The sequence below is a fragment of the Nelusetta ayraudi genome, unplaced genomic scaffold (genome assembly GCF_046127955.1).
Source record: "Nelusetta ayraudi isolate G7.1 ecotype Tasmania unplaced genomic scaffold, CSIRO-AGI_Nayr_v1 ptg000002l, whole genome shotgun sequence".
NCBI classification, from domain to species: Eukaryota; Metazoa; Chordata; class Actinopteri; order Tetraodontiformes; family Monacanthidae; genus Nelusetta; species Nelusetta ayraudi.
Window position 1 is genome coordinate 5,190,845 of NW_027466052.1, and position 16,656 is coordinate 5,207,500.

At 49.5% G+C, this 16,656-nt stretch overlaps 1 protein-coding gene across 1 annotated transcript in view; it reads left to right on the top strand.

The window, feature by feature from the left end:
* The window catches only part of neo1a (neogenin 1a), a 150,732-nt gene that overhangs the window by 106,503 nt on the left and 27,573 nt on the right, over window positions 1-16,656 (top strand). The window contains exons 8-9 of the mRNA XM_076025287.1: window positions 13,879-14,113; window positions 15,132-15,286. Of these exons, the coding sequence (XP_075881402.1) occupies window positions 13,879-14,113; window positions 15,132-15,286 (390 nt within the window). The remainder of the gene's footprint in view (window positions 1-13,878; window positions 14,114-15,131; window positions 15,287-16,656) is intronic.

Sequence of the window (16,656 nt, forward strand, 5' to 3'; positions counted from 1 at the left end):
CTTTGTGTAGCAGCGGTCGGACGCCGCAGTCTTTAGATTGTGTTTGTTTGAGTCCAAGATGAATGGGATGAAAGTGCCGAGGCAGCTGGCCTTGCGTGAGAGCTTCTGCCCCGAGCGGGGATTTCAAGAAATTAATCCGTGTTTAATCCATAAAATATCCGAGTCAACCTTGCGTTTTACTCTGCGTTTTTTTTTTTTTTTTTTTTTTTTTTTACCCTGAGTGCGCTACTCCACTTCAGTCGCACTGATGCTAATCCAAACACACTTTTTCCTGCGTGTTCATCACTTCGTTCTCTGGCCGCAGAGATCCAACGTCCCCAAGTCATGAATGCGTGAATGAATGATAGGATGTTTGATTTTCGTTTACAATGCACAAGATTGAAATTGCGTGCAATCAACTGCAAGAAAAAAAGGAAACCGTACAAACAACAACAGCGTGGTCAAAACGAAGAATAAGCCTCTCTGTAAACGGTAAAAGGAGAAGCCGAGGCTTATTTTTGCCTTTAGTGAACAATCCTCCAATTACCTGGAGGATCAGTAATACAAAGGGCACAAAAGAACCAAAAAGAAACACAACAAAACAAAATCAGTTTGAATTATTCTTAAACTTTTCCTCCAGTTATTGCGTCGCCGCCGCTCTTCGTGCTCGATCGATTTTGCCGCGTGGAAACAATGACCCCTCTCCTGAGGTTGCCGTCGTGAATCAGCAGCAAGACGTCCTTTGAAAGCGGCCTCATCTGATCTTTGCTGCTCCTCTTCACGCCATCTGCCGCCTTTCCCCGCCACTTCTTCCTCGCCTTGTCTTCCGTCGCCACCTGCTCCCCATAATAATCCGGCACGCCGGCTTTAGTGCAGATTGCGCCGCCCCGTAAATCTCTTCCCTCCAACACGCACACACACACACACACACACACCGCTTCACGCCTCACGGCTGGACGTCTTTGTCCACTTGTTAGCCGCCTCTCCCTCCGTCCTCCTCCAGACTCAGGTGTCGCCCTCACACCTGCCAGGCCCACAACTTCCCAGAGAGGGGATGAAGTCGTCTTCAGCCGCCCGAGGTGTATCTCAATGCCTCGGGCCAGCTGCAAGTCGGCTAATGTTCATTAGCGCTCGGCATCCGTGCGTCCTGACACGCCAGCTGCAGCCCGACGCGGCGCCGCCGCTGACGATTCCAACCCGGCGGCTGCCGGGAAGAGGAGAATAAGGTCAGCTATGAACCACCAGCGATCTGCTCCCTGCGCCGGCTTTGACCTCTGGGAGATTACCGCAGGGAGTTCAGGGATGTTTGGGGTGTTTGCTGAGTCGAAGGATTTTTTTTTTTTTTTTTTTTTTTTTTCAAAAGTCTCGTTATCCTCCGATCTCTGGGCGTCGAGAGCCAGATTCGTTTTTCGTTTGGTTGGGTTTTTTTTCTGAAAGCAGGACTTCAGATTGTATTTCTAGAACAGCGCTCAATGCCATTCCACAGCCGCACGCAGCGGAACGGCTCGGCTAGTTGCAACCAGATGTTGTCAAATGGGTGAACAAATGCCAGACGAGGGACGTCAAAGGTGGGAGTAATTATCGCAGTGCTGGCCGAGGCCAAGCCAGTTCCTCATAATGTACCTGTTCAAAGTAGAACACTTGACTTTTTGGGAGCGCTGCAAGTTTTCCAGCGTTCAGGTCTGTTTCTAGATGAACATGATTTGGTGTTAAATTGGTGGGTGAACCCGCTGGAGCAGAACACGCACGTCGGGAAGAAACCGCCTACATTTTAGCTGATGTTGAGGGGCTGCTGAACTGGTTTTACTGGACTTTGAGCTCATTGTTTCAAAGTTTCTAAATGACTAGACACATTAACTAATGGTCACTTTCAGCAAATCTCCAGTGGTTCTTTTGCTTTTCTTTTTTTTCCCTTTGTGCTCTTGTGTGGACTCACAGCCTCCCAGACTGGGTCCGTAACTTGGAGAGAAAATTGAATCAGATGAATTGCAAGTCTGAACTTGTGTGGCAGCACAGTTACTCTTGTTTTGTTTCGTTAAGATACAGAGGTGAGGAGTTTTAATGAACATCTGACACAGACACACACACACACACACACACACACACACACACACACACACTGCATTTCCCATTCAGAAGCGTAGGTGAAAAGAAAAACCACACTGCTTTTTTCTGCTCTGTGTTCTTCTGTAAATTGTTCTTAAACGGCAGTTCCAGCAAGAGTGTGTGTCTGTGTGTACACACACACATACATCTATATGTATGTATATACGCATCTGCTTTTGACAAACACAAGTGGATAAGTCTCGATGCAATTTGGCCTCATAAGTGGCTTCCTGAATTCAGGAGACTGGGTTCAGTTTGCAGCGGGAACGTTGCTCCTCTGCTCACACCGGCTGATTTCAATATGGAAATGCTGCTGGTTCTCAGTCCCTCCATCTCTCCTCTTCTTCCTCCTCCTCCTCCTCGCTCTCGCTCCCATGAATAATATTTGCCGTTTTGCCTCCCGGTGCCCGGGCTGCGTTCTTCAGCTGGGAGCCTGAAAGCTTGTTGCAGTCAATGGAATTTGAGCTCTGCAGCTGTCTTAACTCAGACTTAGCGGGAGAGTTTTCCATCGCCAATCAAAGCGGGCCGTTCCGTTTAGGTCCCATCAAACTCCCGCGCAGCATCACAGCTTCCTCATTCCACCAGGCTCCGTCCTCAGACGCCCTCACTGACACAGATGTGTGTTTTCAAGCAGCGTCTTCTTCCCGCCCTCCGTCCTCTCCTGCCATCTTCCCTCCGCCCGCCTGCCGTGCTGCCATTGGTCCATCGCTCCAGTGGCAGCCAACAGAAGAACCCTCTCCACCTCCTCCTCCATCAGAGGTAGCAGACCCCCCACTGAGAGCTCAGGATGCCTTCTGGCTTCGCCCCAGATCTCTCTCCATCACTCTATATTTATGAGCGCAGGCATCAGGAGAAACTTGCGTTATGGGCTTGCGCGCGTGCGCAGCCCCTCGAACTGCAGCTTCACAAACAGGCCTGGCCGATGCCGGGGTCGTCGACGCCCGCAAACAATATTGCTTCGTTGTTAAATGGATTCATTTCGCCGCCCGTCCTCATCCTGAAATGACAGGGAGGCGACGGGTCGTTAAGAAACCTGCACGCGCTTCAGCGCGCAGGCAAAGTAAACAAGGCTGACGTGAGACAGCTGAAGGCAGAGAGTGAGGCGCACTGAGACAAACGTGCAAGTATAATGTAAGGAAAGAAAAAAGAAGAGGGTTGGTTGGGGTGTTTTCATAGAAACTGACAGATTCAGTTAAATCCTTGGACAAAAAACGGGGAGTGTACGAGTGAAGTGCAGGATGAGAAGCTGAAAAATCCAAGGCAACTGTTTTACATACAAAATCAAAAAAGCCTTTATTTTGGCATGGCTACTCAGATTAAAAAAAAAAAAAAAAAAAGACTGGACCAATGTGTTTCAGCAGGGTAAGCATAATAAAATGATATACTATAATGCAAGTATAATGTAATATCTCCTTTTGCGATATGGTTGTTTATCTAGACAAAATGAGTATCTCAAAACTCAGCCTGAGGAAACATCAGAGATGCAGGACCAAGATGTGGCCAGCATCTCTTCAAATTGAAAGTGACTCAAAGCACTTGGATGCAACTTTTCAGAGCTGTTGCACAAAGTAACGCGCAAAGGGAACAAAGCAGGGCCGCTGAGTTGAATCTCAGTGCACGTCGGCCAGAGGGAGCGGCTCCGGACAGACTGCGTTTCTGCTCCACATTGTCCAAACCGCAAGCGGCAGCAGGAGCCCCAAACTTTCCCATCTTGCAGTGTCGCCCGGAGCTTTAGAATTAGTGGGATTTTCCGAGGCTGAAGCCGATATCTGCAAGAATATTTCTAACACAAACAGACTCTCAAATGTTTGAAGTGTATCGTTGCACCAGCAGGAGCCGCAGCCATTTCCTGCTGGACCGGAGATACGTGACAAAAACCGCAGCGGCTTTGTGAAATCCGTGAAAGCGCAAAGGGTTGTGTTTTTTTTGTTTTTTTAAATGTACAAACATATCTGGATGCGACTCTCTTGTACAAATCAAGAAGCACTTGAGTTGGCGCACAATTGAAAGATAAAGAGGAGCAGCGCTGTCAGCGTAATATACACACTGCAGAGAAAGGCTCTCGCTAATGCCGAGGAGATAAATTCACTTTATCATAAATCCTTGTAATATAAAATGTAACTGGATCATCCTCCAGCTACAGAGGAGCCGACAGAAACAGTGGAGTTCAAGTATGCGGAGCAGCAAAAACCTTTTACACAAAAGGTTTTTACACCAAGTGTCTCGCAGTTTTTGAACGTCACGTTCATTCCAGTAATCGAGGCAAACCCTCATCCCACCTTGGAGAAGAGAATAAGCCAACAGGATGCCGTGACTTAGGTGCAACCTCGGCCAGGTGACGATTCCGCAGACCCGTGCAGATTTTTGAGCTTCAGGAGCAGCAGGAAGTTAAATACGACAGGAAGTTCCCGACACAAGTCATCGCCTCTTGTTATCTGCAATCCGTCTCCTCTTCTTGCTGGAAATGAGCCGGGCAAGCCGTATCTACGAGGCCGTGCGAGAACATTATGGTGCTTCAGGCCCCACAGCAGCTTGACACAGCTTGCTCATTTTTCCCTGCTTGGAAAAAAAAAAAGTAACCATCACAGGAGACCACGTCAGCATAATTTTCAAAATAAAATGATTAAAAGGACTTTTTAGCTTTAACGCCTAAAACCCATTTTGCAGCAGCAACAGGTCACAAGCTACCAAAAACTACCCTAAGCTGCTATTGAAGTAACTGTGCTTGGGCAGCAGTGGCTCAGTGGGTCGCAAATTGATGATCGAAGGGTTGGCAGTTCAAATCCCAACTCCAACTGTCCACCTTTTCGAAGTGTCCTTGGGCTACATTAGCTATATTGCTCCCAATGAGGCTGGCAGCGCCTTGCATGGCAGTAGCCACCCACTGGTGTATGAGTGTGTGAGTGAATGGGTGGATGAGAGACCATTGGAAAGCACTTTGGGGTACCGTGAAGGTGGTAGAAAGCGTTATATAAGCGCAGTCCATTTACCATTTACTATTGAAGTATTTAATTGGGAATAAGGTAAAAGTTCAAAAGTGTCCCAAACAAAGACGGATCAGCAGCTCCGTCCTTCCTCTTCCCCTCTGGTTGGGAACAACAAGGGTTTCGATGTGAAATATGACTTTGTGCTTCTTGGTTACCATGAACCGCATTGAACCTCTTTTGTCTTGGATTCCAGCAGTTTGGCACTGTGACGATCCAGCTGCTGCTGCTGCCGCTACGTTTTTTTCCCCCCCTCGAATCAGGAGGTGAGGAGGACAGGCTGCTAAAAGACAAACATCCCTGCAGCGACTCGGCTGAATAAAAGCCCCGGGATCCACTTTGGGGAATGCGACGCGCTCCGTCGTGTGCAAACGGGGTCGCGGCCGGGTCAGCGGGAGCGGGAGTGTAATGAGAGAGAGGAAGAAAGAGAAATGTGAAAATGTGACGAATCCAACAGGGTGTACGACTTCGTACACACACACACACACACACACACACACTTGCGTGGTGACGCTTCCTTTCATCCCTTTGTCAAGCCGGGAGGACGCGACGTAAACGGTGTTTACCGATTTGACCCCCCCCCATCCCCCACCCCCCCGCCCACCTCACTCTGTGAGCCCGGGCCTGCAATTATTGTGTCAAGGTTCCTCACGCCTTGCCTTGAGCGCCCCCCCCCCTCTCCTCCCTCCGGCTTCTTCTTTTCTTTTCTTCCTCCCGCCGCCTCCTCACTCATCGACGGGGTCGGCTTTGAAAGGACGGAAGGACCCGGCAGACGACGCAAAGTCGTGGGCGGACGACTCGGAAGTCGTGCAGCTGCCGACCTCAATCAGCTGTGCGTTGTTTGCGCTTCATTACAGGCAGGTGTTTATTGGCCATGTGGTGTGTTTTTTATAATTCTTCCCGAGGCCCGTAGACTGTGCAGCAAAAAATACAAAAGAAAAATCATATGGAGGAAAATGTCCCATTGGAGGGATGCTGCAGAAACGGATAATAGAGTTTTAAAAGGGGAGCTTGTTGTTATTGTTGCTAAGTAGCAGCTAATCAGGTGCAACAGGGAGATAAAAAACAAACAAACCTCCCCCGCGCCCCCCCAAAAAAAACAAAAAAAAGCAAAACCTAAACCCCCGCCTCACTTTGAGGCTAAATGAACGAAAACACGAAGCCCCAGAATCACCAGTCAGATTTTTTACAATCGACCCACGTTGCTGCAGGTGCTCGAGTGCCTTTATCTTATCAGTGGGTGTTGGCGGAGCGCGGCTGATTAAACAAGCATAACAAAAGCGCTAAATAGAAAAGCATTGTGGTGAGATTTCACCAACGCTGGCGATCGCCGAGGAATAAAAGGCCCGCCGTTCAGAAGCAAGCCGGCGGAGACTGATGGAGAAGATTAATTACATGCAAATTGTGATTATGCCGCTCGTTCAAATTTCAGCCCCCGGTGGCAAAAAAAAAAAATATTGGAATTCAGATCTCAGGGAGGGGCTAAGAAACACGCAGACGGGTGCGAACAGAGTGCTGGCGGTGCGGCGGGTAGCGGCTGTGATTAGCGAGTGGATTGATTGTGAAGAGCTCAAATCAGCCGAAGCCAGATTACTGACGGCTGACGGCTGTGTGTGTGCGTGAGTGTGTGTGTGTGTGTGTGTGTGTGTGTGTGTGTTTACGAGCCATAGCTGCAAAAAGGGCTGAACTTGACTTTCTTTGGCTTCCAGCAAGTCAACCGTGCCTGCGCGACTGCCGCCGTAAAGGCTCCGTCTGATTGGTAAACGCTCCGTCGCCTCGGCTGCTAAGTGAAAATGTCACAGCAGCCGCCTGCGTGTGTGTTTTTTGTTGCCTGCCCCCCCCCTACCCACCCCTTCTCCTATGGCACATAAAAGCTAGAGTCGAAATAGCCGTCAGTACCTGCGTCAGAGTCGTTATTTTAAGGTCATTTTTCATGCGCGGCTGCCAAAGGATCTGTTTTTTTTTTTTTTTCCTCTCTCTCTCTCTCTCTCTCCCAACTCTTTCCCCACTGGTCTGTTTTATCATCGGCTGCCTTTGTCGCCAGACCTGCGCCTCCAACACACACACACACACACACACAGACACACACACACACACACACACACATCCAGGATGCTGCTGTGATGCTTTTGGACGTGGCGGTGCCCCTCTGGGAGCGCTAATTGGAAGTCGGACGCACCAGAAGAAGGCAGGGGGTGGGTAGGGTGGGAGGGTTGGAGGGCGGGGGGGTCTCTTTCCCTTCACGCCCTTCCCTCAGGGGCGCCGCCGCCGCCAGGGGTGACGCTTTCATGTCAGCAGCCCCTCCCTGTTTCCAATCGGCTAAAAGTAGAATAGCGAGTGAGATCAGGGTGAGGGAGTGGTGTAGGGACACCCCGCTGCCTCTCTGCAGGGGGTGGGTGGGTCGTGGGGGGTGTCGCCCGGGGGAGGCCGTCTTTTATTAGCGGGAGCCTGATTGGCCGGACTGTTTGTTTGCGCACTGCTAACCCTGTCCCGCTGCAACACCGGTTGACCTTTTCAGCCCTTTTACCGCTCGCTCGGCTCCACTTGCTTTGCACGTAAAATGCTGCGAGTGCACGCACGCACACACACACACACACACACACACACACACACACACACACACACACACACACACACACACACACACACACACACCTCGAGTCCACAGAACTCCCCTAACCGCTGGAATCAATTACCCCTTTCAGGCTTGTTCGGTTTCCCCCCGCTAAGGTTGGATTCTGCTCTCCAGTGTCATGAAAGAACAAAAGGCTGAGAGGGAAGGAAAAGCTTGTTTCCCGACCCTGGACACTGCCACTCTGGAGTCGGCGCATGTTTTGATGTGCTGGAAAAAAGCCCCCTGGACCCTCTAGGCCGCCCGGCGCTCCTCTGGTCAGCCCGGCGTGTTGAGCTCCTGATGCAGATTTGCTCAAGCGGCATCGGAGGTGTTGCAGCGACGGGGCGGCAGGTTACTGTTCCAATTTGCATGGCGGACCCAGGAAAGCAGCTGTTTGCCTCCTGTGTGTGTGTGTGTGTGTGTGTGTGTGTGTGTGTGTGTGTGTGTGTGTGTGTGTGTGTGTGTGTGTGTGTGTGTGTGTGTGTGTGCGTGCGCGCTCTCAACCAAGGCGTCAGGAGAGGGAACAAAGCAATCACTCCCAAAATGAACTTGGCAGCGGCTGGCAGATCAAGGCGGCGGACGTCGCTGCTTGTCTCTGATGAGGGAAAAGGACACAGTATTTACATGCAGACGATGATTAATTATTGATGCGCCCCCCCTCCCCAATCCCTCTCACCCCCTCAAGTTAGTGTCTCCCCAAAGACGCCAGTTGGTATCCCGTACGTGTCAGGACGAACTCAGGGATCGTCTGTTTTTTTTTGGGGGGGGGGGGTTATTTGGTCTGTTTCAGGAGAGAGGCCTCTATTCTGTTGGTGAAAGTCAAATCTGCGGGTTATTGCAAACAGGAAGCCGTCCACTTGTTCACATAGACCTACGTTGACATCCTGTTTGGATGCAAGTATTGGGCATTCTGTGCCATTTGCACAGGGAGTGGCTGCAGGCCATCATAGAGACACATTATTCCTGGTTGATATTAAAATAAAAGGGGGGGACAGACTGTAGCAGCCTGAACGGTCCAGTGTTGTAAAATTTGATTTATGATTTTTATATTGGTAAAAACGTAATATACTGCCCGTGATTATATTAATAGTGTATACACACAGTACAATGAAAGTACCCTTAGAGCGGTTGGTATTTATATTTAAGAATATACATAGAGCAAGGCTCTTACTCCCAGTTAGCTGCCATCTTACACCGTCATATTTCTAAGGAAGCCTGGTGTGGACAATCCGTCCCTCCTAATGGCACGTTTTGTTTTTGCTTGCGTCCTCAAATAACCCAACGAAGAAGAAGGTGACCAAGGTATCCAGGTTTGTGTGCGCAGGCCACCATAGTTCACTGGCAAGCTTGCGAGAGGGGGGAGGTTGAGTGAATGAGCGCTGCAATCTAAAATTTGACCACTAGATGGCAGAATGTTACACACTGTACCTTCAAGCCTGCTGATAAAGACAAAATGTTGTCTTTATGTTCGCCACCAGGAGGCGATAAGAGATAACTACAACTAGAATGGTCTCTAAAAAGACCTGGATACGTGACTGTCCAGCAGGATTCTGGTAGTTTCATACCTGTGACATGTTCAGTGACCCTGCGCCGCCTTTTATTTCCCCGCAACGTCGTCACATTGAGGTGCTCTTCACGCACCCCAAAGACGCAACCTGGAGGTGGGAACAGCGTCACAGTTCAGTGGACGGTGATCCAGTTGTGAGCTGGAAAGGGTGTGAGGGATGCATCCATTGTTGTTGTGAGAATCGTTTGCCAACAGCAGCCAACTGTGGCACAATATAGGGTATAAGGTTTGTGCGTGAAACCCCACTTACACAGTGATGCTTCACTGTAACGTCACAGCTTTTGGATATTTTTGCCTTTAAGCTTCGTTCTTTCTCTTGGAACAACTTGGAAGATGACAGGAAGCAGATGCCGGCGTGTGTGTGTGTGTGTTTTTAATCCTCCGCCGATGAATTTATCACATTTTTGTTTGTTTCATTTGCTTTCAGCCGGCCGTGTTGCTTGCCAAAGCACTTTGTGCACGGAGAATCTTTTTTTTTTTTTTTTGCACTCTCTGTCAAAAAGGTGCTCGAGACGTCACAAACGGAGCGGAAGACTCAGTCTGCCCTTTTTCTTTTCTTCCTTCCCCTCCACACTTCTCACTTTGTCTTGGCTCCAAACACTCATCCATCCGCTGCTTTTTCTTCTTTCTGGGTGCGTGCGCGTCTCGGCTTTTCTTCTGCTGCTGCAGAGACGGGGAGCTGCTGAAATACCACGAGCTGTCAGGCTCGCTCAGCTTTATCTTGAAAGAAACTGCGGGAATGAGGTCGTAGGGCAGCACAAGGAAGTCATTGTTATCGCCCGTCGCTGCGGGGAAGAAGCCTCCTTTTTTTTTTCTTTTTTTTTTTTTTATAGGATTCTTTTACACAAGAATGTCAGATGTTTGCTCTCTCCCTCATTGAATGGAACCGCCTATTAATTATTATCTCAGCCATCTGTGTTTCACTCTCATGCAGTCCATCATCCCAACACTCAGTGTTCAACGCAAAGCCCGGCGAAATAATAAAACATCCCGTCACTTTCAACTGACGCTCGGCTTTTGTGCTCCGGACTTCGCGGAGAACGTTGTTCCTTTTGCGCCGCGCGGATGAAAGTAGCGGCTCGGTAATGGATCATTAGCGTTGAGCCGGATCTGACTCTAACGCGCGGGTCATTACTGAAGCACATTAGACGTGGAAAAAGCAGCCGGGGTAGAAATTCATTTGTGCTGGAGGGCTGGCGTGGCTGTCTTTTTATGGAGACGCCGCGTGTAGCTGCTGCTGCGGCTGCTGCGGCTGCGTTCTGTGGATTTATGCTCCCTCGGTTGAGAGGTTGCTCTTTTAACTGTGCACTCAGTCCGCGGGATTAAAGAGCGGCGAGGCACAACTTTACACCTAGCGCGGCCCCGGCCAAGGCGGCCAAACGATTGCGGAGTTGGCGAGCGCAGTTGTAGTTAAAGTTGGAGTGCCCGAGGCTTTTAATCGCTGGCCCAATTTGACAACCTCTGTATTCCACCTTTCCTTCGGTCGGCGTGGCGGGACGAGCGCCTCGCCCGGCGAGTCTGTGCCTTTTGCTGATTTGTGTACCGGTGGCTAGCCGGATTTATTATGCAGATCTGGAAGGAACCTTCCTCGTTAAGACTTAATGCCAGCCATTCATTACCTCTGGCACAGTGACTAATGACATCATTAATCAGCTATGAAAAGAGCTTGGCAGCGGACGTGGGAGGCTGTTGCCGCCTCACCGTAACAATCCGACACGAGCGCATACAAGACAGACTGTCAGAAGGACACGGGGAACTGCCCAGCGTGTCACGTAGCTCCCGCTGACGAGATGTTCCAAGATAGGAGTCATCTAATGGCTTCATCTCCCCGCGGTCGGACTCTCCCATGATGCACTTCTCCACGCGACCATGCGCTGATTTCCGAGGAAATCTTTTGTCGTAACCTTTGCGTTTGTTTTTGTCACCGGGTTCAAGCAGGAACTATAAAACGGGTTTCAGTTAAGGAATCGAGTCAAGAATTTAAAAAAAACAATTCTCATCTTTTAAAAGTTCGGATGTAGTCAGATGTGGGAGCCTCTAGTGGTGAGAAAGTGTATTGCAAACAAATACCTCAGCTATTTCAAAAACAAAAACAAAAAAAATACTACAAAAAAAACTTAAGGCGTCCTAGTTTGCTGATGAGATGAGTCGGAAGTTGTATCATCTGCAACTTGATCATACATTTTTTCTATGGCTGCTTCCGAACAAGTGGACCCATTTTTTTCTTTATATGAATGCTTGTTATTGGCTAATAAAAAAAGTAACAACGTTTATTTATTTTAGTGACTTTGCACAACTAAAACCATCAACGTCTCTAATTTATTCCGTTTTATGCCAGTGGAGTCTGCTGAATGTTGCTCAGTGGGCCTTTAACTTTGCGCACGCGCCCAGTTTTATGGGTTTTTAATTAGTTTTCAAGAGAACAGTCAGTGCGTACTCAGAGCTCCTGAGCGGCTTTAATGGTGTCTGTCTCTGGGAGCGGCGCAACTTTCACTCGAGTACTAGACAACCTCCACTCAGCAGGAGCGTTGCCAGAGCTGCACTCTGCCCCTGACAGCCGTGCAGAACAACTGCACTCAGGGTAAACACAGTCAGCGCATTAAGAAAACAACCCAAATGTCTATATGGTGGCGGTGACATTTATCCAGTAACTCGGCCTGACCTTTAAAAACCCGCAGCTCCGTGACATCACTCAGCCGAACCACGTCTGGACCCTTCCACTTTTTCAACCACACTCCGAAACATTTCCACCACCGCCCGGCGGGAATACAGGATATAGAAACACTCCACAGGCGAACCAGGCCGGGCTTTTGTCGCTTTCTAGCTGGTGATGAGTGCGAAACGTCCAAATCCCCTCGCGAAACGTCTCCCCGACTCAAACAAACAAGCGGTGACTCAAAACTGACTGACATGAAACCAAAATTGGGAACCATCGGGATTCCCTCCTTTCTGCCTCTCTCTCTCTCTCTCTCTCTCCCTCTCTCTCTCTCTCTCTCTCCCTCTCTCTCTCTCAAGCTGTTTAATCATTCAGAGGCGAAGGAGGCTTTGGAGGGAAGTCTTGTTGTTTGCTCATCTCCTCTGAGCTTTTTCAGAGTAATATGTCACAATAATGTTGATCTGAACTGCTTCGCCCAAAGATACTTGGAGGAGGGGGGAGCGTCTTTTTTTTTTTTTTGTCCTCATTTTATGTGATTTGCAAAACACCCCTTTTCTCCTTCCACTCAAATATCAAAACAGCCATGTGTGTGTTTACCCTCTAATTAAAGAAAGCAGCCAATCCTTTTTTTATCACTCCTTTCACACAAAAAACAGTGATTTGGAAGCTAAAACTCTCAAAAGCCAAGCTGAGTCACTGTCAACGGCACACACACACACACACACATACACACTCTCTGTTTTGCAACTGCACCCCAGCTCCGCTCTTCCCCGTTGGCCTGCACACGAATGGAAACGTCGTTGGTCGTTCACATTCTTTCCTTTTCGGTTTGGTTTCTGCTCCCTTGCCAGGAAAGTGAAAAGCAGATCTCAGTCAGTTCGACCGCACATTATTCATCCAGGACAACATCGATTAGACAAGTTAGAAAAATAATAATAAAAAATCAGCGACATTTCTGCGGTTGTGATGCCTCCAGAATCAGCGTCGGGTTTTTCAGGCTGAAGAACTTAAATTTCCTGAGCACTTTTGCTGCGTTTCAATTGCAGTATTTCTAAAATTTCGACAGTACAATTGCGATTTGCAGGTGTTTCCATTGAACGGTGTGCAGCGAATAAGCCGTAATTCTCGTAAAATCTCGTCCCGCGAGACCCCACTTTGAGGAGGATGAAGAGGAGGATGTACAAAACATTTTGCGTTTTCACTTGACGTGAATTGGTCACGTGACCCCGTATGTCACGTTCGCTGACGTGTAAATACGAAAAAAGTGTTTCCATGACACTTTTGTGATATGCCTTTGTGTCGATATGTCTGAAAAACCACCTCATGAGAGCGTCAAAACCTTTTAGCGAAGGTTTGAGAGGTTTTTCCAAGTGTAGGCGTTTCCATTGCCAGTTTTTAATTGCGATATTTAGGTTTTGCGCAATTCTCGAGGTAATGGAAACGCAGCTAGTGACTGTTTTCCTGTGCTGATGTGAAGGTGTGTTTTAAAAATCTGTTTTCCATCAACCGTTAACTTGGGTTAACAATGATGTCTCCAGAAAGCCGAAAAAAACAAAAGCTACCCAATCATTCTCCCCACCAATGATTGGCTGTGAGGCCGTCTGAGTGTTGTGCCCTGCTGGCCGGCAGGGCTGTGTGTGTGTAGACTTTGCATGTGTAGTCCCCCTCACCCCCCCGCCCTCTGTATCGTGCTTTTGTCGGCTTTGTGAGTGTAGTAGAAGTGTTTTATTTCTGTGGTTCCTTGTCACGAGTCAAGAGTCTTTTTTTCGTTACGTTGTTGTTATTTTGTCGTTTCTTCTTTTTTTGTTTCCTTTCCTTCTTTCTTTCGTCCCACTGTCATTTCCATTTCCATCTCCTTCCCCCTCTTCCTCCTCCTCCTCCTCCTCTTCCCCCCCACGCAATATTTCTCACCCTCCCCTCCCTCCCACACTGCCACTGTCTCCTCCCTCCCTCCCGCCCTCCCCCCCTCCAGACGTTGCCCTGCCCTCCTTCCCTCCCCCCTCACTGACTCCTAACACTACTGACCATGTAACACCAGGCTCCGGAGGCGTGGCCAGTGCGGCAGGCCCCACCCCTTCGGCCCCGCGCGACGTCGTGGCCTCGCTGGTCTCCACCCGCTTCATCAAGCTGACGTGGCGCGCGCCGGCCGAGCCCCACGGAGACGACGTGACCTACTCGGTCTTCTACAGCCAGGAGGGGACCAGCAGGTAGGCGACGCAGCCGCCTGCACCACCGCATGCCACCTGCGGCGGGCGTGCCAGCGAGCGTCACTCTTCGCAAGAGTCAGCAGTGTGTAATTGGACACGTTGGGAGGATTTTCTTTTAGCATCCTGGAGTCAATCGATGAGGTCACCGAAAAAGTTCTGAGACATTTTTTTCCCTCTTTTTGAAATCTTAAAACACTGAAATCATTTTATTACTTACTTACTATTAATATAATTTCTTCAAGCTCGGCGGGCCAGATTAAAAAGCTTAACGGGCCACATATGGCCCCTGGGCCATAGTTTGCCCATGCCCGGATTTAGCGGCCCCTCCAGGAGATCGGCGACACTACAAGCGTGATCTTGACCAATCACAGAGCAATAGAGCCCGTTTGGCTCGTCAGCGGGACAAGAAAAAAGTTGTAGAAGTCAGACGTCTGGTCAGTCAGTTGGAGTCTCAGAAGGAGCAGCGCTTCTCTTCAGTAACATAATACTGCACGCCCGTCCGCTGACTCTGAGGTTAATAACCGGGTCAGACGCTCACTGGAGTTTGTTGGCCCTCAACTGAATCGCTTAGTCATCGACCTGAGTTCCTGTAGTCTGATCCTGGCATCACACTTGAGCGCCCAACACTGTGCATCATTGCCTGACTGCAGTCGTTGTCCTGCTAATTCGAAAATCCACTGAGCTGTGAACTAAAAAATGGCTGCGAGGCACCGCTTTGGAGTTGTCGCGCGTCCTACAGTTGTACATTATCGTTTTTTTTGTTTGCTTGTTTTTTAGGAAAATTAAAGAACTGCTGGGATGAAAGAAAAAAAAAACACATTACAGAGCAGATAAACAATCAATTCTGCGTGGAAACAACACGCCTCGCATCTATCTGCAATCGCACTCGGCTAACATGACGATGTCACAAGGACAGAGCGACACAGGAGCAAGCCAACTAAAAATACCTCTGCGTGTGTGTGTGTGTGTGTGTGTGTGTGTGTGTGTGTGTGTGTGTGTGTGTGTGCGTTCACATCAGGGAGCGAGTGGTCAACACCAGCCGTCCCGGCGAGATGCAGGTCACCATCCAGAACCTGATGCCAGACACCAAGTACCGCTTCAGGGTTGTGGGCCACAACAGCAACGGCCAGGGGGAGAGCTCGGCAGCGGTCAAAGTGGCCACCCAGGCCGAAGGTAAAGACACACGCACGCCCTCACACACACACACACGCACGCACAAACACCCATTCAGTGCACGTTTGCAACCAGGACAAGCAGCAGTCGGGCCGCAGCCAATTTGTTGGCACGCTGGAGCAAACAGGATGTATGATCTGCAAATAAACAGTCGCACCGGCAAATATTCACTAGTACGGCGCTTCGAATCAGAGCCACACACACACACACACGAGTCAGACCACCCACAGCCTTTTCCACTCATAAGCCGCCTCTTGTTTACTCCCCGACATCGACTGTAAGCCCTCTCTGTCTGTGCAGAAACTGTCCAAACTCTCCCCACCTGCGTGTGCGCTGCCCGAGATTAGTCGCTCGCTCGTGTTTTTCCCGCAAAGCAGTCGGCGCACAGGCTCATCAATTTATCTTACCCTGGACACCGGGGACACGTAGCTATTGTCTAGCCCATTTAGAAATGCTTTAAAAGAGCTGGAGGTTGATCCGACAGGCGCTCTGTGCGTCACATTCAGGGACGAGGGGGGGGCAGTCACAATCGCTCACCCGGGAGCAGCGGCTCGAGGAGACACGGGTTGCGTGTCGGTGTCGTCACTGTGCGCTGCATTTTTTAACTGAACTGATGCTGCAAAAGACGGCGAGAAGTCAAGTGAAAACTGCCTTTTCCACTGAGAAAATCCTTCGCTGTTGTTCCGCGTTGGCTGAAAGTCATTCAGAGTTTGAGTTGCTGAGAGACGAGCCGGTGACGTCATTAACTGCGGCCAGTGCGGCCCCTTAAAAAAAATAGTACAATAGACAGCGTTATGTATTGCTTCCCAAGATGTACCTTTGCACAGCACCAAGGCAATGCGTAGATGTAGCTCAGCTATTAATCAGGAGAAAATTAAATGTGCTTCTTTTTTCAGCTATATTAGTCTTTCTTTGCAGCCTGAGGCCAAGGCCAGTAGGGGGTGCTGCAGCATCCCTGGACACATTAATCTGTTTCAGATAGAAATGAGCCGAGCGGCTGGTAGAGAGGCTAACTACTTCCTTTGTTTTTCCTCTCTGGAGATCTAAATGCCAGCTATCGGTAGTCGGCTATCGGTAGTTGGCTACTGATAGTCAGCTAGCGGTAGTCGGCTAGCGGTAGTCGGCTAGCGGTAGTGGGGGAAAGTGACTGAAAACGGAAAAGGACTGGAAGAGCTTTGTAATTAGTTGCCGTCCAAGGTGACTGGCCACTGTCTGCCACCCAGAATCCCTCTGTTCAAGGAGGGGGATTCCCCCGACCACCCACAGACTCTGCTGCTGCTGCTCAGTCACTGTCACTTTAGTGGGTCAGCCGCCGTCTCGCCACCCGTGTCCTTGTCCGTAGGTCAAACAGGTGTGCGCACACACACACA